We start from the raw sequence: 25,305 nt of genomic DNA, 5'->3' as shown, positions 1-25,305 counted from the left end.
TAAAATACTCACAACCCTATGAGGACAGTACTGTCATTTTACAGAGGAGGAAACTGAGGTACTAACAGATTAGCAAATTTTCCTGTAGTTACACAATTAGTAAATGAAGGAGGCAGTCCAGCTTCAGACCCCAAGCTCCTCAGCATTGCTCTGTGCTGCCATGTTAACAAGAACAAAAGTATTCTATTCCCATGGTAGATGGTTGGTGAATTAGTTTCCTAGGACTGCTGTGGTAACAAAGTACCACAAACTGGGTGGCTTAAAACAACAGAAACTTATTCTCTCACAGTTCTGTAGGCCAGAAGTCCAAAGTCAAGATGCTGGCAGGGTAGTGCTCCCTCCAAAACCTCTAGGAGAGGATCTTCCCTTGCCTCTTGCAGCTTCAGGTAGCCCCGGCATTCCTTGGTTTGTGGCAGCATCACCCCAATCTCTGCCTCCATCTTCACATGGCTGTCTTCCCTCTGTGTGTCTACCTCTGTGTCTCTTCTCCTCTTCTTGTAAGGACAGCAGTCATGTTGGATTAGGGCCCACCCTAATGACTTCACCTTAATTACATCTGCAAGACTATTTCCAAATAAGGTCACATTCACATATATGAGGAATTAGGATTTCAGTAGCTCTTTTGTGGGAAGGGGTTGGGGGGGCATAGTTCAACCTGTAACAGTGGCCCACCTATGGCTTTGAATTTGGGGCTGAAAATTTACAAATGCTGGAGAGCTGTTCATGATCAGCAACAAGCTAAGACTTTCCCCTTTATGCCAGTCAGGACTGAAGGAGTCAGGACAAGGGAAGGACAATGCTCCTGCATTAGAGTGATATTTAGGGCCCAGTCCAGGTGCTAACTGATTCACTTTGCTGTACACCTGAAACTAACCCAACATTGTAAATCAACTATAATCCAATAAAAGTTTTTAAAAATAATAAAAAAATAAAATAAACCGTCTTCTGCCCCATCATTGGTACTTTGGGAAAAGAGGCTTAGCTTAGCCATATAATAGTTCTTCCAGCTTCCCAGACATCTCTTGTGAAAGGGGAAGATGGGGGAAAATGCAGCCTTCCAAAACTCCAGGCAGGGTGACGGAGGGTAAAAAACTCACCTCTCGAATCTGCCTAATATGGCTGGGCTGGGATAGCAAATTCAGACAAATAACAGAGTCTTCATCGGGGGTACGTGCAAAGAAAGGACAACAGTAAAGACAGTAGTGGGAAATCATTCATTTTCATACTATTTCAGTGAAACCTTAAGAACAATCTCTCTACTAAGAGGGATTTGAGAGAAGGGTGCGGGGAAGTGAGGAGGAGATTTCTTGCTCTGTCAGATAAGATTTTCATTATTCGAAGGGGCCGCATAGATTTCGTAGAGTTGGGAGGTCCTCATCTTGAGTTCCCGGGCCACCTGGCAGATGGAAAAAGGCCAGCAGCAGTGCACTGCTAGCCAGTCCTCGCACAGCGTGCCCTAGGGGAGACCGGGTCTCTGTTCTGGCTCAATCGCACAGATTCAGTTCCCTTTCCCAGGAACCTCCGCAGTATTACCTCATGGCCCATCCCACCCACTGCCCCCAAGATCCGACACCACCCTGAAGTCATCGCCCAGGGACACAACTCCACCACGTTACCCAAGTGCCAAGCAGCTCGACTGCTAATCGATCCTTGCAATTCAGAGACCTGCCCTCAAGACTTCATACCTGAAACCACTGTCTCACTGACAGAAAATTCTCTGTCAACATCTTTTTATTTCCTCTTAGAACTTAATGTTTATAATTATTTTATTTACTTTTTTGGAGTAATAAATGCACATGGTCCAAAATTCCCACAGTAAGAAGGAATAGGAAGTAAAAAGTAAATCCCCCCCTTCTACAGCTCTCACCAGCCACCCAGTTACCTGTCAGGGGGCTACCGTTGTTGGTAGTTCTTATATACACTTCCAGATAAATTCTATGTCTAGGCAAATATATAGATACATACAGATATATACACATTACATTTTACCTACATATATATATTCTTTTTAAGTAAATTGTTACATACTTATACACCTTACTCTTTTGTTCACTTAAAAATATATCTTAGGGATCATTTCACATGAATATATAAAAAGATGCCTTTAACTAATGAGAACCTACTGTACAGCAGAGGGAACTCTACTCAGTGCTCTGTGGTGACCTAAATGGGAAGGAAATCCAAAAAAGAGGGGATACATGTATATGTGTGGCTGATTGACTTTGCTGTACAGCAGAAACTGACACAGCAGTGTAAAGCAACTATACTCCAATAAAAAAACAAATAAAATAAAAAGATGCCTTTTTATCTGTCCACATCTTAGTAGGTATGACATGTCTGTCCTCAATCTCTCATTGTACCTCAGTCTCAGCTGCACTGGAAATTGGCTCTTTGAAGGGTCCCCAGGGAACCCCCAAAGTGAATTCTGTATATGCTGATGGGCTACATTTTAAGTGAGATTATCCCAAGTGTATCCTCCAAATTTGGTGCACTTCTACCTATCATCTTCTCTGGATGTAATAAGAGACAGAGAAACAGAAGTGGTCAACGATCTACATTATAATAGGTCCCCCTTGGAAATACCCTTCACAAGGTGGCATTTTCGTTAATATACATCCTAGTAACAAATGAAATCAGAAATTTCTTCCCTTTCCTTTCTCAAAGTATTCCACTAAGTGTGGTGTTTTTAAGCATCCTCACCCACACCTCATTTTTTTAAAAAAATCACAGGTTTGAAAGGCATCCAGGTTCTCATACAGATCTAGCTTCACATATATATCCAAACACACTTACCCGTATTCTATGTCTCTCTCTGGTGCCAATTCTTAGTGCAAAGGTGGACCCAGGTAACAATGGCCAACAAAAACACTCTCCATACTGCCTGGCGATGTCACACTCAAGACACATGGGACAAATGAGACCACAGAAACCTGTCAATAACCACATAAAAGCAAGCTCAGGTTCTCAGTTGTGCTTAGAGCAACTTCACATCACAAAGAGCATTTATAGCCCTATGCCATCAATTTAATACTGCATTGTCCCCCTGCAATCAGGGACTGAGAATGAATAACCAATTTGCAAAACTCACTATATGAGAATTGCCATAACTGAGCCACACCAAAATTGTCTTCTTTTGTTAAACACTGGCAAAGCTGAACCTGCTACAATTCTGATAACGTTCACTACAGTAACTGTTTTTTCTGTCAAGAGAAAAGCATTAGATAATTTTTTATAGTTGAAACATAACTGTTGCTTCTCTTATGTTCATCTATCTAATTTCAATATTTAAAATAGACACAGTATAAGATACTTTTGAACAGCAGGCGTCTTCTTCTATAAATGTGATTGAAAGCTCTTATATGGTACACTGATTCTGCCTGCTATTCTTATAAGGACTTTATTCTATTTCTCAGGCCAGAAGGTTTCTCTAATGTTTGCAGTTGCATGGAGCCACTGACATCTGCCAGTTTTAATCTGTAAACTAGTAGAGGCTTGGTTCCTTGAACATCAGCTGGAAACAGTTGGTCATTTATTCATTCATTCATCTTTAACTACTGATATTGTTTCCTACACATCCTGCATGAACCATTAACACAGAGGTTCTCTTTTAAATACGTTTTGGGTCACGGAACCTTTTGAGAATATGGTGATAGCTATGAACTTGCTCCTGAAGGGGAGAGAAAAATACATGAACACAGACATGCAAAATTGTGCATTCAGTTTCACGGGGTTCAAGGATCCATTGAAAACTATCACTGGACCACAGGTTAAGAACCCCCAGTAAACGATTAAGATGCTATATCATTGCAAAAGATGACAACCTTGATGAATACAAACAATTTGAACTATGAAAGAGCAAAAAAACTAACCATAACCTTTAAAAATGTATTCAATAAATGTTATTGAGGCATAATTTATAAACAAGAAAATGCACAAATCATAAATGTTCAGTTGGATGAGTTCTGACAATCATATTCACCCACGTAACCAAACGTGTAGAACACTGCCATCACCCCAGGGAGTTCCCATGTGCCCCTTCCCAGACAATCCCGGTCCTCCCACCCCCACTCCAGACATATCACTATTCTGATTTCTATTCCCATAGATGAGTTTTACCTCGATTTGGACTTCGTATAAGTGGAATCATGTTTACTTTTGTATCTGACTTCTTTTGTTCAACATCACATTTCTTGAGATTCATCTATGTTGTTATGTATATCTGCAGTTTGTTCCTTTTATTGTTGAGTAGTATTACCAATGTATAAATGTTCTACAAATTGTCCACTCTCCCACTGTTTATTCCATTTTTTGCTATTATGAATAAGCACTATGAATATTCATATACAAGTCTTTACGTGGACAAATATTTTCATTTCACTTGGGTGGATTCCTGGAAATGGAATTGCTAGGTCATGGGGTAGATTTACGTTTAATTTTACCAGAAATTTACAAAGAGTTCTCCAAAGTATTTGTACCATTTTACCCTCCCACCAGCAATGTATGAGAGTTTGTTGTTCCACATCCTCACCAACATTTGCAATTGTCAGCCTTTTTTATTTTATCCATTCTAATGAGTATGAAATGGTAGTGTTCATAGCCTTCTAGTTCACCAGACACAAAGGCTTACATGCCATGTCACTAGCATACTAGAAGAATTCCTTGTCAAACACCTGTCTCTGTTGCCTCATCCCTCCCTCCCTCTTCAACAGTGAGGAGTGCAGAGTTCCACTCCCAAATTCAGTGACAAAGAAGCAGAAATCTAGGAATGCTGTTTTATCTTAGAACCTCCAAGGGATGTGCCTGGACTTCTCCAGTTTCATATAAGAGGTGAGGTAGAACATGTGCATGGAGGGCATGAGGACTGGAGTGGAGAGGGGGACAAGGAGCAGCCTATCTGAGAAACAGAACATCTATTTCGTCAGGAATCTTAAGAAAATCACGAAATCATGTATTATAGGCATCACTTGGCCCAAAGCAAACACTAAATTCATCCTTGATTAAGTCTGGGATGTTTTGTCCCACATTTTAAAAAAATCATTACTCCTAGCGAGATCAGCAGGTCCCACTCAGCACTGACAACTGGTATAAACAGGTCAGAGGACAGCAAATGGCCCATGAACGTGCAGTGAGTTCAGAGTGGTAATACTGTATGCAACCCTGAATTAGGGGACTTTGAAATCATGGCACATAAAAATCAATCAAAACTTATGCATGAATTACAAAATACTGTAGTGTATATCCCTGCAGATAAAAAATTAATCAAAAGTTGCATAATTATAAAGCTAGCAAGCTAAGTGAGTAATAAATTGTCTTTACCCAATTGCCTGAGCTGCACCACTTTAACTGGCAGAGAGAAATGCCCACCATCCTCAATAAGCATATTGTAAAGAAGTTGTTTTGTGCACTGAAACTCCTGTACCTTATTTTTATGACTCATATAACACATGCTGTTAATTTTATTTTTAAGCCTTTCCATTTGTATATCCAGGTTATCTAAGTGTTCATTATGAGGGAGTACTAGATACTGAGGAAACACACCCAAAATTCAATTACCTTGGGACAGAAGTCAGACATGATAAAAAAAAAACACTATAAAAGCCAAAGTTTTATTATATAATAGATAATATTTATACAGATTTCACCATGTGCCAAGCCCTGCTAAAAGTACTTTACATTTAGTAACTCATTTAATTCTCACAACAATCCTATAAAATTTACTATTATTAGGTCCATTTTACAGATGAGCAAACTAATGCCCAGAGGACTTAAACAATTTGCCCAAGTTCATACATTTGTTAAGAAGGGGCAGAGGTCACGTTTGAACTCAAGTAGTCTGGCTCCAAAGTCTTAACTACTACACATACCACATATGCCCAAATGTTCTCATGTTTTATGTATTTAATTAGCAAACAATTGTGGACTTGTGTGTTCTAAGACAGTGCCCTCACTACCACTGTTTGGTATTTATTCCTGTGGAGAGTCTGAAATCATGCAACTTCTTTAGGAAAGATCCTTGGGTCAGGTGTACCGAGATGGAGTGCTGTGGGATAAACACTGTGCTCAACAAGAGATGCACAAGGGTAGGATGATGGAATCCTTTGTCTTGAGGGGGCTCTAGGAGGAAATTTCGCTAAATAAATCACAGACCAAGGACAAGTATCCAGAACATACAAAGAATTCCTGAAAATCAATATATCAAGGATTAAACAGAAGAAGAAAATGAACACAAGACATGAACAGTTAAAGAACAAATACAAATGACCAAGAAAAAACATGAAAAGCTGCTCAATGTCGTTAGTAATCAGGGAATTGCATACTAAGATGATCAGAAACCATTTATTACCTATAAGAATGCCAAATTTTTCTAAGGTGTTTTTTATTTTTGAATTTTGTTTTATTTATTTTTTAATACAGCAGGTTCTTATTAGTCATCAATTTTATATATCAGTGTATACATGTCAATCCCAATCGCCCAATTCATCCCACCACCACCACCACCACCCCCCTGCCGCTAACCCGCCTCGGAGTCCGTAAGTTTGTTCTCTACATCTGTGTCTCAATTTCTGCCCTGCAAACCCGTTCATCTGTACAATTTTTCTAGGTTCCACATATATGTGTTAATATACGATATTTGTTTTTCTCTTTCTGACTTACTTCACTCTGTATGACAGTCTCTACATCCATCCACGTCTCAAAAAATGACCCAATTTCGTTCCTTTTTATGGTTGAGTAATATTCCATTGTATATATGTACCACATCTTCTTTATCCATTTGTCTGTCGATGGGCATTTAGGTCACTTCCATGACCTGGCTATTGTAAATAGTGCTGCAATGAACATTGGGGTGCATGTGTCTCTTTGAATTATGGTTTTCTTTGGGTATATGCCCAGTAGTGGGATTGCTGGATCATATGGTAATTCTATTTTTAGTTTTTTAAGGAACCTCCATACTGTTCTCCATAGTGGTTGTATCAATTTACATTCCCACCAACAGTGCAAGAGGGTTCCCTTTTCTCCAAACCCTATCCAGCATTTGTTGTTTGTAGATTTTCTGATGATGCCCATTCTAACCGGTGTGAGGTGATACCTCCTTGTAGTTTTGATTTGCATTTCTCTAATCATTGGTGATGTTGAGCAGCTTTTCATGTGTTTCTTGGCCATCTGTATGTCTTCTTTGGAGAAATGTCTATTTAGGTCTTCTGCCCATTTTTGGATTCGGTTTTTTTTGTTTTTTCCTGCGGTATGCGGGCCTCTCACTGTTGTGGCCTCTCCCGTTGCGGAGCACAGGCTCCGGACGCACAGACTCAGTGGCCATTGCTCACGGGCCCAGCCGCTCCGTGGCATGCGGGATCTTCCCAGACTGGGGCACGAACCCGTGTCCCCTGCATCAACAGGCAGACTCGCAACCACTGCGCCACCAGGGAAGCCTGGGTTGTTTGTTTTTTTAATATTGAGCTGTGTGAGCTGCTTATAAATTTTGGAGATTAATCCTTTGTCCATTGATTCATTTGCAAATATTTTCTCCCATTCTGAGGGTTGTCTTTTCGTCTTGTTTATGGTTTCCTTTGCTGTGCAAAAGCTTTGAAGTTTCATTAGGTCCCATTTGTTTATTTTTGGTTTTATTTCCATTACTCTAGGAGATGAATCAAAAAAGATCTTGCTGTGATTTATGTCAAAGAGCGTTCTTCCTATGTTTTCCTCTAAGAGTTTTATAGTGTCCAGCCTTACATTTAGGTCTCTAATCCACTTTGAGTTTATTTTTGTGTATGGTGTTAGGGACAGTTCTAATTTCATTCTTTTACATGTAGCTGTCCAGTTTTCCCAACACCACTTATTGAAGAGATTGTCTTTTCTCCATTGTATATCCTGGCCTCCTTTGTCATAGATTAGTTGACCATAGGTGCGTGGGTTTATCTCTGGGCTTTCTATCTTGTTCCATTGATCTTTGTTTCTGTTTTTGTACCAGTACCATATTGTCTTGATTACTGTAGCTTTGTAATATGGTCTGAAGTCAGGGAGTCTGATTCCTCCAGCTCTGTTTATTTCCCTCAACACTGCTTTGGCTATTTGGGGTCTTTTGTGTCTCCATACAAATTTTTTAAGATTTTTTGTTTCAGTTCCGTAAAAAATGTCATTGGTAATTTGATAGGGATTGCATTGAATCCGTAGATTGCTTTGGGTAGTATAGTCATTTTCACAATGTTGATTCTTCCAATCCAAGAACATGGATTACCTCTCCATTTGTTGGTATCATCTTTAATTTCTTTCATCAGTGTCTTATAATTTTCTGCATACAGGTCTATTGTCTCCCTAGGTAGGTTTATTCCTAGGTATTTTATTCTTTTTATTGCAATGGTAAATGGGAGAGTTTCCTTAATTTCTCTCTCAGATTTTTCATCATTAGTGTATAGGAATGCAAGAGATTTCTGTGCATTAATTTTGTATCCTGCAACTTTACCAAATTCATTGATTAGCTCTAGTAGTTTTCTGGTGGCATCTTTAGGATTATCTATGTATAGTATCAAGTCACCTGCAAACAGTGACAATTTTACTTTTTCTTTTCCAATTTGTATTCCTTTTATTTCTTTTTCTTCTCTGATTGCTGTGGCTAGGAATGCCAAAACTATGTTGAATAACAGTGGTGAGAGTGGACATCCTTGCCTTGTTCCTGATCTTAGAGGAAATGCTTTCAGTTTTTCACCATTGAGAATGATGTTTGCTGTGGGTTTGTCATATATAGCTTTTATTATGTTGAGGTAGGTTCCCGCTATGCCCACGTTCTGGAGAGTTTTTATCATAAATGGGTGTTAAACTTTGTCAAAAGCTTTTCTGCATCTATTGAAATGAGCATATGGTTTTTCTTCTTCAGTTTCTTAATACGGTGTATCACATTCATTGATTTGCGCATATTGAAGAATCCTTGCATCCCTGGGATAAATCCCACTTGATCATGGTGTATGATCCTTTTAATGTGTTGCTGGATTCTGTTTGCTAGTATTTGGTGAGGATTTTTGCATCTATATTCATCAGTGATATTGGTCTGTAATTTTCTTTTTTTGTAGTATCTTTGTCTGGTTTTGATATCAGGGTGATGGTGGCCTCATAGAATGAGTTTGGGAGTGTTCCTTCCTCTGCAATTTTTTGGAAGAGTTTGAGAAGGATGGATATCAGCTCTTCTCTAAATGTTTGATAGAATTCAACTGTGAAGCCATCTGGTCCTGGACTTTTGTTTGTTGGAAGATTTTTAATCACAGTTTCAATTTCATTACTGTGATTGGTCTGTTCATATTTTCTATTTTTTCCTGGTTCAGTCTTTGAGGTTATACTTTCCGAAAAATTTGTCCATTTCTTCCAGGTTGTCCATTTGATTGGCATAGAGTTTCTTGTAGTAATCTCTTAGGATGCTTTGTATTTCTGCAGTGTCTGTTGTAACTTCTTTTTCATTTCTAATTTTATTGATTTGAGTCCTCTCCCTCTTTTTCTTGATGAGTCTGGCTAATAGTTTATCAATTTTGTTTATTTTCTCAAAGAACCAGCTTTTAGTTTTATTGATCGTTGTTATTGTTTTCTTTGTTTCTATTTCATTTATTTCTGCTCTGATCTTTATGATTTCTTTCCTTCTGCTAACTTTGGGTTTTGTTTGTTCTTCTTTAGCTCCTTTAGGTGTAAGGTTAGATTGCTTATTTAAGATTTTTCTTGTTTCTTGAGGTAGGCTTGTATAGCTATAAACTTTCCTCTTAGAACTGCTTTTGCTGCACCCCATAGGTTTTGGATCACTGTGTTTTCATTGTCTTTTGTCTCTATGTATTTTTTGATTTCCTCTTTGATTTCTTCAGGGATCTCTTGGTTATTTAGTAACATATTGTTTAGCCTACACGTGTTTGTGTTTTTTACATTTTTTTTCCTGTAATTCATTTCTAATCTAATAGTGTTTTGGTCAGAAAAGATGCTTGATATGATTTCAAATTTCTTAAATTTACTGAGGCTTGATTTGTGACCCAAGATGTGATCTATCCTGGAGAAAGTTCTGTGCACACTTGAGAAGAACATGTAATCTGCTGTTTTTGGATGGAATGTCCTATAAATATCAATTAAATCTATCTGGTCTGTTGTGTCATTTAAAGCTTGTGTTTCCTTATTTATTTTCATTTTGGATGATCTGTCCATTGGTGTAAGTGAGGTGTTAAAGTCCCCCACTATTATTGTGTTACTGTCAATTTCCTCTTTTAGAGCTGTTAGCAGTTGCCTTAGGTATTGAGGTGCTCCTATGTTGGGTGCATATATATTTAAAATTGTTATATCTTCTTCTTGGATTGATCCCTTGATCTTATGTAGTGTCCTTCCTTGTCTCTTGTAACATTCTTTATTTTAAAGTCTATTTTATCTGATATGAGTATTGTTACTCCAGCTTTCTTTTGATTTCCATTTGCATGGAATATCTTTTTCCGTCCCCTAACTTTCAGTCTGTATGTGTCCCTAGGTCTGAAGTGGGTCTCTTGTAGACAGCATATATATGGGTCTTGTTTTTGTATCCATTCAGCAAGCCTGTGTCTTTTGATTGGAGCATTTAATCCATTCACGTTTAAGGTAATTATCGATATGTAAGTTCCTATGACAATTTTCTTAATTGTTTTGGGTTTGCTTTTGTAGGCCCTTTTCTTCTCTTGTGTTTCCCACTTAGAGAAGTTCCTTTAGCATTTGTTGTAGAGCTGGTTTGGTGGTGCTGAATTCTCTTACCTTTTGCTTGTCTGTAAAGCTTTTGATTTCTCTGTCGAATCTGATGAGATCCTTGCCAGGTAGAGTAATGTTGGTTGTAGGTTCTTCCCTTTCAGCACTTTAAATATATTGTGCCACTCCACTCTGGCTTGTAGACTTTCTGCGGAGAATCAGCTGTTAACCTTATGGGAGTTCCCTTTTATGTTATTTGTCTTTTTTCCCTTGTTGCTTTTAATAATTTTTTTTGTCTTTAATTTTTGTCAATTAAATTACTATGTATCTCGGCATGTTTCTCGTTGGGTTTATCCTGCCTGGGACTCTCTGCATTTCCTGGACTTGGGTGGCTATTTCCTTTCCCATGTTAGGGAAGTTTTTGACTATAATCTCTTCAAATATTTTCTCAGGTCCTTTCTCTCTCTCTTCTCCTTCTGGGACCCCTTTAATGCGAATGTTGTTTCATTTAATGTTATCCCAGAGGTCTTTAAGGCTGTCTTCATTTCTTTTCATCCTTTTTTCTTTATTCTGTTCCACAGCAGTGAATTCCACCATTGTGTCTTCCAGGTCACTTATCAGGTCTTCTGCCTCAGTTATTATGCTATTGATTCCTTCTAGTGTAGTTTTCATTTCAGTTATTGTATTGTTCATCTCTGTTTGTTTGTTCTTTAATCTTCTAGGTCTTTGTTAAACATTTCTTGCATCTTCCCAATCTTTGCCTCCATTCTTTTTCCGAGGTCCTGGATCATCTTCACTATCATTATTCTGAATTCTCCTTCTGGGAGGTTGCCTATGTCCTCTTCATTTAGTTGTTTTTCTGGCGGTTTATCTTGTTCTTTCATCTGGTACATAGCCCTCTGCTTTTCATCTTGTCTATCTTTCTGTGAATGTGGTTTTTGTTCCACAGGCTGTAGGACTATAGTTCTTCTTGCTTCTGCTGTCTGCCCTCTGGTGGATGAGGCTACCTAAGAGGCTTGTGCAAGTTTCTTGATGGGAGGGACTGGTGGTGGGTAGAGCTGACTGTTGCTCTGGTGGGCAGAGCTCAGTAAAACTTTAATCCACTTGACTGCTGATGGGTGGGGCTGGGTTCCCTCCCTGTTGGTTGTTTGGCCTGAGGTAACCCAACACTGGAGCCTACCTGGGCTCTTTGGTGGGGCTAATGGCAGACTCTGGGAGGGCTCACACCAAGGAGTACTTCCCAGAACTTCTGCTGCCAGTGTCCTTGTCCCCACAGTGAGCCACAGCCACCCCCGCCTCTGCAGGAGACCCTCCAACACTAGCAGCTAGGTTGGGTTCAGTCTCCCTTAAGATCACTGCTCCTTCCCCTGGGTCCCGATGTGCACACTACTTTGTGTGTGCCCTCCAAGAGTGGAGTCTCTGTTTCCCCCAGTCCTGTCGAAGTCCTGCAGTCAAATCCCACTAGCCTTCAAAGCCTGATTCTCTAGGAATTCCTCCTCCCGTTGTTCGACCCCCAGGTTCAGAATCCTGATGTGGGGCTCAGAACCTTCACTCCAGTGGGTGGACTTCTATGGTATAAGCGTTCTCCAGTCTGTGAGTCACCCAGCCACCAGTTATGGGATTTGATTTTACTGTGATTGCGCCCCTCCTACCATCTCATTGTGGCTTTTCCTTTGTCTTTGGATGTGGGGTATCTTTTTTGGTGAGTTCCAGTGTCTTCCTGTCAATGATTGTCCAGCAGCTAGTTGTGATTCTGGTGTTCTCACAAGAGGGAGTGACAGCACGTCCTTCTACTCTGCCATCTTGGTTCAGGGCTGGCCACACTCTAAGGTTTTTAGAGCATGTCAAATGCTGTGGGGCACCACAGAGAAATAGGTGCTCCATACACTGATGGAGATGGAAACTGGCACAGTCACTTTGGAAAGCAACTTGGCTGAATCTCATAAAATTTTAAATACTCTGGGATTCAGTAACTCCACTTGTTAGCATCTACCCTAGAGTAATGCTTACACATGCACACAAAGAGGCCGGTACAAGGATATCCACTGCAGCATTATTTGTGGCTTCAAATTTAAAACAAGAGTACATTAATAGACAAACATGTAAATAAACCATGATGGTGCAGATCATACTAGGGAATAATTAAGAACGCAATGAAAGATCAATTAAGTACCAACAGAGATAAATCTCTAAGACATATTTTGAGTTAAAAAAATCAAATTGCATGATGATATTACAGCATAATACCATTTATGCTTTGTTTAAAAAGTTACAAAGCAATAGTATATGTTACTAATAGATGCATATGTAAATACAGAGAAAAAGATCTGGAAGAAAACACTCCAAATTGATTTAATAAAAAAGAGTGACATGGTTCCCTTTTCTGTAATGTTTCATTTCTTTAATAAAGTGAACATATTCATGTGTTATTTGTGAAGTAAAAAAAATATATATATATGCAAGTATGTGTGTGTACGTGTGTGTGTGTGTGTGTGTGTGTGTATGTGTGTGTACTTTTTTTAAAAAAGAAGCTCAGGCTCAAGAGAGATCCATGCCATAAATTCAGCCTCTTCCTCTTCCCCCCAAAGGCCTAGTGGTCATGTCAGCTCCCACAGCCTAAACATTCCTGGCCTATTCTCTAACATGAACTCCACCCTCAAGCATGGAATGTGGTTCATCATTCATCCCTCTAACTCACAGGGGGAGTCGAGATAAAAAGAAGAAGGCTACACAAAACCACAGTGTGGAGCCCCAAAGAACATAAGTAGGAAAGGTGTGTGGAAATTGCAGCAAGGCACATTTCAGGTCAATTATCACAAAGAGGCAGAATCTAACAATAAGAGATGCTTAAAAAAGGAATGGTGGGGGGCTTCCCTGGTGGCGTAGTGGTTGAGAGTCCGCCTGCCGATGCATGGGACACGGGTTCGTGCCCCAGTCCGGGAAGATCCCACATGCCACGGAGCAGCTAGGCCCGTGAGCCATGGCCGCTGAGCCTGAGCGTCCGGAGCCTGTGCTCTGCAACGGGAGAGGCCACAAGAGTGAGAGCCCCATGTACCGCAAAAAAAAAAAAAAAAAAAAAGGAATGTGGGGCTTCCCTGGTGGCACAGTGGTTATGAATCCGCCTGCCAATGCAGTGGACACAGATTCGAGCCCTGGTCGGGGAAGATCCCACATGCTGTGGAGCAACTAAGCCCGTGCACCACAACTACTGAGCCTGCACTCTAAAGCCCACGAGCCACAACTACTGAAGTCCGCGCGCCTAGAGCCCATGCTCCGCAACAAGAGAAGCCACCACAATGAGAAGCCCATGCACTCACTGCAAGGAAGAGTAGCCCCCACTCACTGCAACTAGAGAAAGCCCACATGCAGCAATGAAGACCCAACTCAGCCAAGAATAAATAGATAAATAAATAAATAAGGAATGGGGCATGCTCATACATTGTGGGTGGGAGTGTAAATTAGTACAACTTCTAAATGGAGAGCCATTTGGAAACATCTATCAAGATTTAAAAAGGTACGTACTATCTTGACCAGTAGGTTTACCCTCAGCAATTGTCCAACAGGTAACTCACGCACATACAAAATGGCACCAATACAAGAATACTCACAAAGCATTGGTTTGAATAGCAAAAAGTCTGGAAACCACGTAAAGATCCACAAATAAGAATTTTTGGATAAATAAATTATGGTACATTCATACAATGGAATCTATGCAGCAATTTAAAATATTAGCTTCAGAAGTGCTGATATGGTCTGCACAATATGGTCACCTATATTGTTAAATTAAAACAAAATAAAGATGCAGAACTGTGTGTGTTTACAATTCTATTATTTGTGTCAATTATATATACCACATATACAGAAAAAATCTTGAAGGATAGATACCAAAATATTAACAATGTATATCTACGACACTGGGATTACAGGATACTGCTTTCTTCTTTTATAGCCTTTTGCATTTTTCTTTTTTACCATGATTATATGATACTTTTATAATAAAAAGATTAATCTATTTTCATTAAAATTTTTTATATATTTATAAGCATATAGACTATATTGGGGCTCAGGTAAGAGTGGTGTCCTCTGAGGAGAACTGGGCAGGGCAGGAGGGCAAGGATGGAGTTGCTGCTTTTCATATACCTAAGGGGTAGGTACTTTTGAATTTTGCATCACATACCTGGTAACCTATTAAAAATCTTTTTTTTTTTTTTTAAAGCACTGAGATGGCTCCAAGGGAGAGGAGCCCTCCTCTCCAGAAATGTTCAGAAAGCCAAGGCTGTCAGGTCCTTACCAGGCTTGCTACAGAGGGGACTTAGACAAGCTGGTGAGGGGCCAGACCAGCTGACCCCAATATCCCTTCTGAATCTAAGTCTTTGTGATTGTTTCAGTGAAGTGCAGGAAAGAAGGAAGCAAGTGAGAATACAGGTTAAAATTCATTCATAGATGTGTCGTTCAGGAAATATTCATTAGCGCCTTCTATTGGTCAGGTGCTCCGCTGGGCAAGACCCAGTGAGCAGGACCAGTGGTCCCTGCTTTCAGACTGCAGTGTACAGTGTACAGTTTACCCAAGATACAGTTCAAGGACACGAATCCCAGTCTGAGGCCTTTTCATGCCTCCTTCCTCTTCCAGAAAACCAAAGAAATTCTTGGACTGCTTCACCCCACCCACGTTGGGCCTCTGATGGCTTCTTGTCCACACAAAGCCCTTTACTGCCTGGTGCTTGTGGTGCCTCCACAGGAAAGGTGATTTTAGTGGCTGGTTCTTTCCCATCTCTCAGGTATCAGCTTAAGTCAGTTCCTCAGAGAGGCCATCCTTTGCCCCCTGTAATTTCCTTTCAAAACACCTTGTTTACTTCCTCCACAGCACTCAGCACCATTGCAATTATTTTGTCTATTTGCTTATTGCCTATGTACTCTCAGAGACCGTCTCTGTCTTAGTCACTATTATATCTGTAGCGCCTATCACTTGACCATACATAGGTAGGAACTCAGTAAAGGCTGGCTGAATTACAAACCAGTGTTGATTACACCTTCCACATAAACCTCCTCTGGGGCAACATCACAAACATCCCCAGCTGGAACAGCCAGCCTTTCACCCACAAGGCCATTTCACAGCCACGTATTTCACCTCCGCTTCAGCTTCACATCTGAGCTTTCAGAAACCACATCCTCAAAGGACACAAAAGCACCCATTTTCTCATCCCAGGGCAGTGTGAATTCAGAAGAAAGCACAGAGGTGGGAAGAGGGAGGCAGTTTAAAAACCAGAAGTGCAATTAAATGAAGAAGCAAAATGTCAAAAATAAATGGAAATTATCACTCTTCATAATGTACCCTTTGCTTAATGGATGACAAATTGTAGCAGTAATTCTCAACATTTAATGGTAAACTATCCCAAGATGGGAATCTGACGTGAAACAGTCATGGAAAGAAGATGTCCCTTTTGTTTCCAAGTTTGTCACAAGTATTGTCACAGTGATGTGATTAAAATAAAACTTTGTGGATGAAGTAGTCCTTTTAAACAAGGAAGGAAAAAAACCTAAGACTCATAGCACTCATACTCCAGCTGCATCCTGGGAATCATGGTGCAGATCACCAGTGTATAAATTGATACTGCCTATAAATTTTTTCTTGTGAGACCATTAGCTTAGAGATACTATGAGCAGTTACAAAATGGAGGCCCATCCAGGGAACAACAATTAGGACACAGTACATTTGAGATCAGCCGGTACTGTATATTCATGGCCTCTCCACCACAGATCACACCCAGCTGTAAAGAATATTGTATTCTCCACATGTCATTCCTTCTTGCCCCTAGAATGGGCTCTCCAATGGACAAGCAGGGACCCAGAAGACCCGTGTGGTTGGTCTCCTGAACACTGATGGGGGTGGAGCGCAGAACTCAGCAGTGAAACAATGTTTAAGGCTGAGGGGGTGGCATGTGGTCCTTTCTTTGGTCAACTTTTTAGGTACTCTTGGGATTGGGCAGCAACCAATCTAAGTCTCCTGATTCTACTCTTTGCTCTCAACACTCTGGAAAATAAAAATTTATAACAACAATGACATTAATACCTATGATTTACTACGTGCATTATTGTATATTTTTTGGAATTTTCATAGTAACACACCCCAATAGTAAATTTAGGAATTTATCCCTTCCCTATTGTGGGAAATAAGAGAACTGTCATTCAAAATGCCCTGGCCTAGTCAAGCAGCAGTCATGACCTAGGCTAGGCAGATTGGGCTCCATTGCTGAAACAGCAATTCTCAGACAGGAAAGCAAAAGGATTAAAATGTTTGGAGTTGACCAGACTTTCAGCTATCTCCTGATAATGCATCTTGTCCCTCCTAAGCTTAGCTTTTAGTTGATTTCCTGATTTTGTGAGCTACCCCATAACCTTCTAATGAAATCCTATGTTTGCTTGTGTATTAATTTCCTAGGGCTGACATAACAAGATACCACAAACTGGACATCTTAAAACAATAGAAAGTATTCTCTCATTGGAGAATTCTGGAGGCTAGAAGTCTGAAATTGGCGTGTTGGCAGGCTTCGTCCTTCTGGAAGCTCTGGGGGAAAGTCTGTTCCATGCCTCTCTCCAAATTTTTGGTGGTTGCTGGCAATCCTTGGCATTCCATGGCTTATAGATGCATTACTCTAATTTGTGCCTGTCTTCACATGGCCATCTTTTCTGTGTGTGCGTCCAAATTTCCCTCTTCTTACAAGAACACCAGCCACTGGCTTAGGGCCCACCCTAATCCACTATAACCTCTTTGTAACTTGACAACAATGCAAAGAACCAATTTCCAAATAAGGTCACATTCAGAGGCTCCAGGTGGACATGAATTTTGAGGGGACACTATTTAACCCAATATATAGCATGCAACCAAAAAAAACTCTGATCCAGTTATGTTCCAAGCCAGTGTTCTAGAGCGGGTTCTGTGCATTATCTGCTTTCATCTTGACAATCTTTAAGGTGGGCACCTTTATTTACCCCCATTTCAGAGCTGGAAAAATGAAGGCCCTGAGAATTTGTTCAAGGTCAAATGGCCAGTAAGAGGCAGAGTTAAGATTCAAGGCAAGGTCTATATCCAATACAAATGTGCTCTCCTAACCACTACATTATGTTCCAGGCTTTGCTCTACTTGGAAATGCACTGATACCCTCACCCCTCCAACCACGAACTATAAGCTATGAAGGGAAAATGGTCCACTCCCCAAACTGGGGCTAGGTCTCCACATCTCCACGTGGCTATTCTGCCTTCTCTGTACCACAGTACTGGGTGACAACCAAAGTCAGAGAATGTGGACAAGAACCAGGAAGAATCCTGAGTGATTCAGAGAACAGCTGCCATAATTGTCTGGTCAGAAGTACACATGGGTAGCTGTGGCAGGAAGAAATCTGCTGAGCTCTGGGTCAGATGGTCAAAGGGACAGCGATGGAGGGTAGTGTTTGGTGCTGGGCGGTCTCTTCTCTGTGAGGCCCAGGCAAACAGTGAAGGCTCAGGCTTGGATGATCAGAGCACCAAAAATTTTGTTAGAGTTTCTGCCTTAGCCAAGACTCAGCTGAATAAGGACGTGGATCAGGTAGCAGCTCAGAGCTCTCTGGTTGATCCATCTTGTGAGGCTTTAGGATAAATCCAGGTCTTGCCAGACCCTCTAAAGGGCGGGGGAGCCATATTCTTCAAAAATAGCGGATCCAGAGTCTGTTGAACTTAAGAGACTGGCCCTCATCCATCAAAAAGGACAGCCCCCCACGCCCCACCCCTGGCAAAAAAAAAAAAAAAAAAAAGATTCTGTGACCGAGTTACTCCCTAGGGCAAGAACATCAGGTCCTGGAAAAGGATACTGACATGTGGTACCAGAGATGGGTCAGAATGTCCTAAGGTAAAAATAGAATCAATGTGCTTTGAACTTCAAACCCAGTGGAAAATCATGCAGCTAGAGGGCAGTGTTGTTGGTACTTCTTTACATCTAAACCAGTGTCTGAAAAGATTTCAATCAACAAAGGGAGCTATTCAACCTAAATGCCCATCAACAGAAGAATGGATAAAGAAGATGTGGTACATATATACATTGGAATACTACTCAGCCATAATAAAAAGGAATGAAAATTGTGCAATTTGCAGAGATGTGCATAGACCTAGAGACTCATACAGAGTGAAGTCAGAAAAACAAATATCATATAACATCACTTATATGTGGAATCTAGAAAAATGATACAGATGAATTTAGTTGCAAAGCAGAAATAGAGACACAGACATAGAGAATAGTCATATGGATACAAGGCGGGGAGGGAGGAAGGGATGCATTGGGAGACTGGGATTGACATATATACACTATTGATACTATGTATAAAATAGATAACTAATAAGAACTTACTGTATAGCATGGGGAACTCTACTCAATGCCCTGCAGTGACCTAAACAGAAAGGAAATCCAGAAAAGAGGGGATACATGTACACGTATAGCTGATTCACTTTGCTGTACAGCAGAAACTAACACAACATTGTAAAACAACTATACTCCAATAAAACTTAATTTTAAAAAAAACAAAGGGAGCATCTTTTTATGATTGGTCTTATTCAATGACTGGTCTTCCTCACTATTCTGTGAGGAAAGTACTATACTTTCCTCACAGAAATACTAGAGATAAGCAAAAAGAAAAATTATTCATTAGCGTACCGTCTGGAGACACTTGCTGTAAACATTTGTATTTATATCCTTCCAGATATTTTTCTAAATATTCCCCCAAATTAATGTCTAATGTACATGGTTTTACAATCTGATTCTTTAACTTAAAATTGTATCCCAACATTTTTCCATCTCAGGAAGTATTATTCTACAATATGACTTTTCATGGCTGTATAATTCATTGTATTGAAGCCCCCACTGAACATTTAGGTTGTTCCAGATTGTTGCTACAATAACCAACGCTGCAACAATTTAATGATGCTGCTAAATCTTTGCACATGATTTATTTCCTTCGACTAAATGCCTAAAACTGTAATTACTGGGTCGAAGGCTACATAACACTTGAGGCCCTTTTTATAGGTGTTACTAACCATTCACTGGGAAGCTTGTACCAATTTATACTCCATCAGCTGCAGATAAGGGAGCCCATTTTGTGTGTCTTTACATGCAATGGATTTTGTCATTTAAAAAAACCTTTGAAGTCATCACTTATTTTATAAAAACATCCACATCCCTGAAAAGCAAGATCCTTCCTGCCAAGGAGTGTATTTGAGTCACTAGACTATTAGTCTAGTTAGTCTGAAACCATTTAATTTCTGTCCTTGTGCCTGACGCAGCTTTTCTACCCACTGGTGTTTTAGGAAAGAAAATAGTAAAGGAGAACTTAAAGGAAGAGAAAAAACATACAAATTCTCCTATCTCTGCAGACACTGAAGAGGCCGGTGCTCCAGTCCCCACCAGTCTGGACAATCTTTGTGACTGTGGTCCTGCCACTGGCTCCCCGGACAGGCTGCTTCACCACAGCCTGGGCTGGTGCATGGCTCCTGGAGAGTCAAGGATGGTGATTAACTTGGAAACAAAGAAGATGGTTCAGAAGGATAATCATCAAGCCAAGACACAGTGATAAAGAGACAGGGACCCAGTGATGCCCAGTGGCTCTTATTTCAGAGCCCAAGCTGACTTCACCATCTCCCTCCCTCCTCCTCCATCGTACCTCCTCTGATTTTTTGCCCCATTTCTATTAGTGGCATTATTATTCCAAGTTCTGTCACTCAGACTCAATGTCCAGTCTACTTCCTCAGTGTTTCTCAGTGTTTAATAATAAATTCACAAACAAAGCCCCAGCATGCCACTTCCTGGAAGCCTGACCTTGGTTAAGTGGCTTAACCTCTGTTTTGTTTGTTCAAATTTAAGATGAAAAAACTACCTCACAGGGTTATTATGTGGACTGAAGGACAGGTAACTTGTTTATTGTGCACACAGCCTGTGTAACAATGTGACCCTGAGTGAGGCTGTATGCAAGGATTTTGAAACTGTGTTGAAAAGACAAATAAGGAATTGGACTGAATGGTACATCTAAATCTGGACGAGGCTACTAAAGTGGGACAGGTAGTATCATTTAAATGAATAACCCAGACTTCAGAATATATCTTGATATCAAACCACTATATGGTTGTCCTCGTGCAGCCACATAGTACAACTCTGGTTCGATTTTCCCTGAAGGGCATAGATATTCCACTCAGTCATTCTGATATAGAAATACAGGCCCAGGGGGTGGGCTTCAAAAGTGAGGTGAGAAAAAAACTTCCTTCTCTTTCTGGGGCTGAAAGTTAGTTAGTTTTGCCTGGGGATACCTGGAGTGAGTCCTATAGTGAAGGGTACGCTGTTATCTAGCCTCATGGAAGGGGCATGTCAAGAGTGGGATAGAGGGGCCCGAGAATGAGTCTCAGCCTGTACATAGTAGCAGTTATTCTGTTTGGGGCTACCCTTTTAGCAAGCTTCATTAAGAGTTTTGTACCTGGTCTCTGATGTGTTATGAGGAAATAAAGAGCTTGCCTCATACTTGAGAGAAAATAAAAAGACAGCAGAATTTCTTCCTGTAACAGCTGTTGTTAACAGTAATAGTCACCAAAGTTCTGCACCTGGGACACCTGGGACACAAAACCTAGAGGCCAGAGTAGAATACTCCTGAGCATCCTTAAGGCAACACCCTGTGGGCATCTTGCAAACGGCTGTGGAGCCCTTTGAGAACCTCTGATTTGGGACATTAAATCCAATGGGATTTCAAGTTATCATAATATGGGGAGCACTGTTCTTGTTATTATGATCACATCTCTCTTTCATTCCACCAATACTACCCACACCCTCCCAAAGCTGACAGCACATTGGCTTGTTAAAAAAACAAATTCCCAAGCCTCACCCCAGACCACTGTACAGGACTCCAGGGATGAGGTATAGAAATCAGTGTCCATAATAAAGTTCCCAGGCAATGCCCACGTAGTCATCCTGATAACAGCCTGAAACCTGATACAGGTGGACTTGGAGACCACTGATGATCACTGCAATGGCTTCTGCACCTCCTACCAGGTAGGTGGCGATGTCAATATAACAGAGATGGCAAGGAAAATAGGAGGTAAGGCAGAAGGGAAGAGGATGCTGGGAGCACAGCCAATCTACAGTGCCAGTGAGACATGAGGGGCATCCCAGCCAACAGCTGGGAATGCTGCACAAGAGCTTGGAAGAGCGAGTAGAGTTGGGAGTGACCTATCTAGAAGTGTGAAAGTAGAGCTATGAAACATCCCCACCCTTCTATCCATTCGGCATTATAGACAATATGTAGGGTCTAACAAGCTTTTCAAGAACCTATCAAAGCGTTTGAGACCTGGAAAAAAGTATTGGCTACAAAATATAAAAACTGCAAAGTTGGGGCTTCCCTAGTGGCACAGTGGTTGAGAGTCCGCCTGCCGATGCAGGGGACGCGGGTTCATGCCCCGGTCCGGAAAATCCCACATGCCGCGGAGCGGCTGGGCCCGTGAGCCATGGCCGCTAAGCCTGTGCGTCCAGAGCCTGTGCTCCACAACAGGAGAGGCCACAACAGTGAGAGGCCCGCGTACCGCAAAACAAAACAAAACAAAACAAAAAAACTGCAAAGTTGAAATTAGTTAATGCTCAATTAAAAACCTAGCATGATACCTGTCACATGAATGTCCAATTTGGAATTCACACATATTTTATTATATTTGAAAACAAATTACAATTCTCTTATTTTGCAAAAAAAAAAAAAAAAAAATCCAAGAATGAATGACTGCTGAGAAGCAACAGCTAATCATAAATTAAATTACTCAAAGCCAAATAATTTCAAAAGCAAAATTATTAAAATCCTTTCACTTAGTATACAGAAAAGAAAAAGGATATAACATAGGTATGGGTACATGTTAATATATTTGCTATGAAGTGGGCTAAAGCTTACTGCTATGGATTGAATTGTGTCTCCCCAAATTCATATGCTGAAGATCTAGCTCCCAATGTGACTGTATTTGGAGGTAGGGCTTCAAGGAGATAATTAAGGTTAAATAAAGAACAGGGGTAGGATCCTGGTCCAATAGTACTGCTGGCCTTATAAGAAGGGAAAGGCCATGTAAACACTCAGAGAGAAGGCTGCAAACCAAGAAGAGTCCTCACCAGAACTGGACCATGATGGCACCCTGATTTTGGACTTCCAGCCTCCAGAACTGTGAGAAAATAAGTAGCTCTTCCGTAAGCTACACAGTCTGTGGTATTTTTTTATGAAATTCTGGGCAGACTAAGACACCTATGAAGACTTCAGATTGGTCCTGAAGAAACTACCTCTATACATATCTTCTCTCCTCTACTTCCATGTGAACTCCTTGAGGTCAGGGGGCACCTGCTGCTTCTCCCTGTATCCCCAGAATCCAGTGCACTCCTTGAAAACTAGTGGGTGCACAACAACTGTTGAATTGGATTAAACTCAATTCACACATCTCTTCCATTATATCTGAGTCCTCCTCAAATCTAGCTACAGATTATGTGACCTTAACCATGTTTCATTCTCTAGTAAAGGCACAAGTCTCAGGTGTGAATTGATTACATAAAAACATCAAGAGTTTTTATTGAGAGTAGCCTAAAATCTTCTTGCATGCCTCCACATAACCCAGAGCATTTACCTCTCAACGTGATCCCTGCAAGCTGGGACTTCCATTATTACACTAAGAGTTTCCAGCAATTTTAGTAAAGGAGTTTCTTAGCGCTGAGCCCCTAGATTAGATTTTCCCCTGAAACGCACTTATAGCTTGGAGCCCTAGAAGAGAATTTTCTGCTTCTATCTCAGCATTATATGTGTAACGCCTATTATGGCAAGGAAGCCTGTCCTCTAGCTATTGCAAATCAAATAACTAAGAGGGTAGCTTTTCCTTGGTGGGGGAAAAAAAGGGGTTTTTGTGTGTGTGTTTGCCTAATTTTGAACTCAAGAACTGTATTATTTTCTTTCCTTAATACTCTGAATCTTTGGTGATTTTTATATTAAAATGTTTGAATTGGCATTCATTAGCTAAAACATTTCAGTTCAAGATTATAGCTCACGTGTCAAAATTAAAATAACAAGCACAGCTACCCTTCACTGAGTACCTGCTATGTGCCAGGCACTTAGTAGTTCCTTTAAGAACTGAATAATTATTCAGGGGCTGCTACAGGTGTCAGACTAAAGTAGCTATTGCAGCTTCCTACATAGCTTTTAGCTCTGTATATTACTCTAGATAGACAGAATCTTACACTACCAGTAATAAGAATGAGTTTGGAAGCAGTGGGTGAAGCTGATGGTCACACAGTTTCTAAACCAGAGTAGCTATCCATTTGCCATCAAATTCAGCAACTTCTTCATTTAGTGTAAAGAGGACAGAGCTTCGATTCAGGCACACTGAAGTACAAATGTGGCTCAGCTGCATTCTAGTTGTTTGACCCTGTAAAATACAACTTGTCCCAGTCCTCAGCTCTGGTCTCTTCCATAAAATTGGACTTAAACTATCGGGCCTCCATAGTCGCCCTGAGGATTAAACAAGATTATGTACTTGGCATATAGTAGGCATGCAGTTGATGGCAGCTACCGTTATTATTTAAATTAAGGATCTTGCACATACCCTAGGGCATCCTGAACACTTTTCTCAGAAACGAAGAACAGAGGGAGGAGATTGGGGGCAGTTTCTCAGTTGTCATATGTGCTACCCAAATACCTTAAAATTCAATCAGGGTGACTAATCATCCCAGTTTGCCCTGGCCTAAGGGATTTTCCAGGATGGAAAACTTTCAGTGTTAAAATTAGAACAGTTCCAGACAAACCAAGAGGGTTGGTCACCATAAAGGAGAGAAGCAGAGAGAGGCTTCAACTGGTGGGAGGCAGAGGACTCACCGCAGTCATTCTAGTTATCAGCTCCTACCAAACAACGGATGGGACACACAGCCTTCCCCTTTTTCAGCCTTACCCTAACCTTCACCTCTTCTAGCAGCTAAACACATTCCCCACTGCATGTTCCCACACACCTGGTGCTTCAGCCTGGGGGGGTTTCATGTCACCCTCTACTTTAATGAAACTTGCAGTACTAAGAGTTTGTTCTGCCTTCCACTGAGGCCTCCTTGATGAACCATTTCAAACTCTTAACTGAAGTCAAAACTCTTTTGAGTTTTGGTTTCAAAAGGGTGGAAATTAATGGCAGCCACCAGAAATAAAGTTTCACTTGGTCAGGGTGCAACATTTTCAGTTAAGAATAGAGACACCTTTCCATCCAAGCCAGCTCTTCTCTTTTCACCAGCCAAGCAAGGCCAGAAGGAAATAATCAGTTGCCTCCTTTTCAAGCACACATTGATAGCAGCTTTCTTCCTGAGCCCAGTTTTCCTTTTCCTGGCTCCTTATAGGAGGATATTGATTTGATATTCCAACCAAAGAGCAAAAGCCGGGGGTAAAATCACCCTACTCCCTACCTCAAGCTGGAAATAAAATGTTGTTCATCTTCAGATGATATGAGTGAAAGCAATAGAGGTGAGTGTGTGTTGAGGAAGGAAATATCCTCAGGAAACTCAGAGAAGTAATTTCCAAACCAATTCATAGTTAATAGGTATTTTCTTGTCACTTGGGATGTCCTTTTCCCTTCAACAAT

General features: G+C 40.7%; 1 protein-coding gene across 1 annotated transcript; it reads right to left on the bottom strand.

Moving 5' to 3' along the window:
* Positions 1 to 1,269: 1,269 nt before the first annotated feature.
* PLAC8L1 (PLAC8 like 1) lies at positions 1,270 to 25,305 on the bottom strand. The gene is made up of 4 exons (XM_027081723.1): positions 25,130 to 25,305; positions 20,045 to 20,181; positions 2,794 to 2,930; positions 1,270 to 1,456 (listed from the first exon to the last, which is right to left on the bottom strand). Exons 1-4 carry the CDS (start codon positions 25,252 to 25,254, stop codon positions 1,316 to 1,318), a joined length of 540 nt encoding a protein of 179 aa, XP_026937524.1. The 5' UTR covers positions 25,255 to 25,305; the 3' UTR covers positions 1,270 to 1,315.

The sequence above is a fragment of the Aethalodelphis obliquidens genome, unplaced genomic scaffold, assembly GCF_003676395.1.
Source record: "Aethalodelphis obliquidens isolate GAN/ISIS:26980383/991018 unplaced genomic scaffold, ASM367639v1 scaffold45, whole genome shotgun sequence".
NCBI classification, from domain to species: domain Eukaryota; kingdom Metazoa; phylum Chordata; class Mammalia; order Artiodactyla; family Delphinidae; genus Aethalodelphis; species Aethalodelphis obliquidens.
The sequence above is the reverse complement of the archived record's forward strand: the minus strand, read 5'-3'. Positions and strand labels throughout refer to the sequence as shown.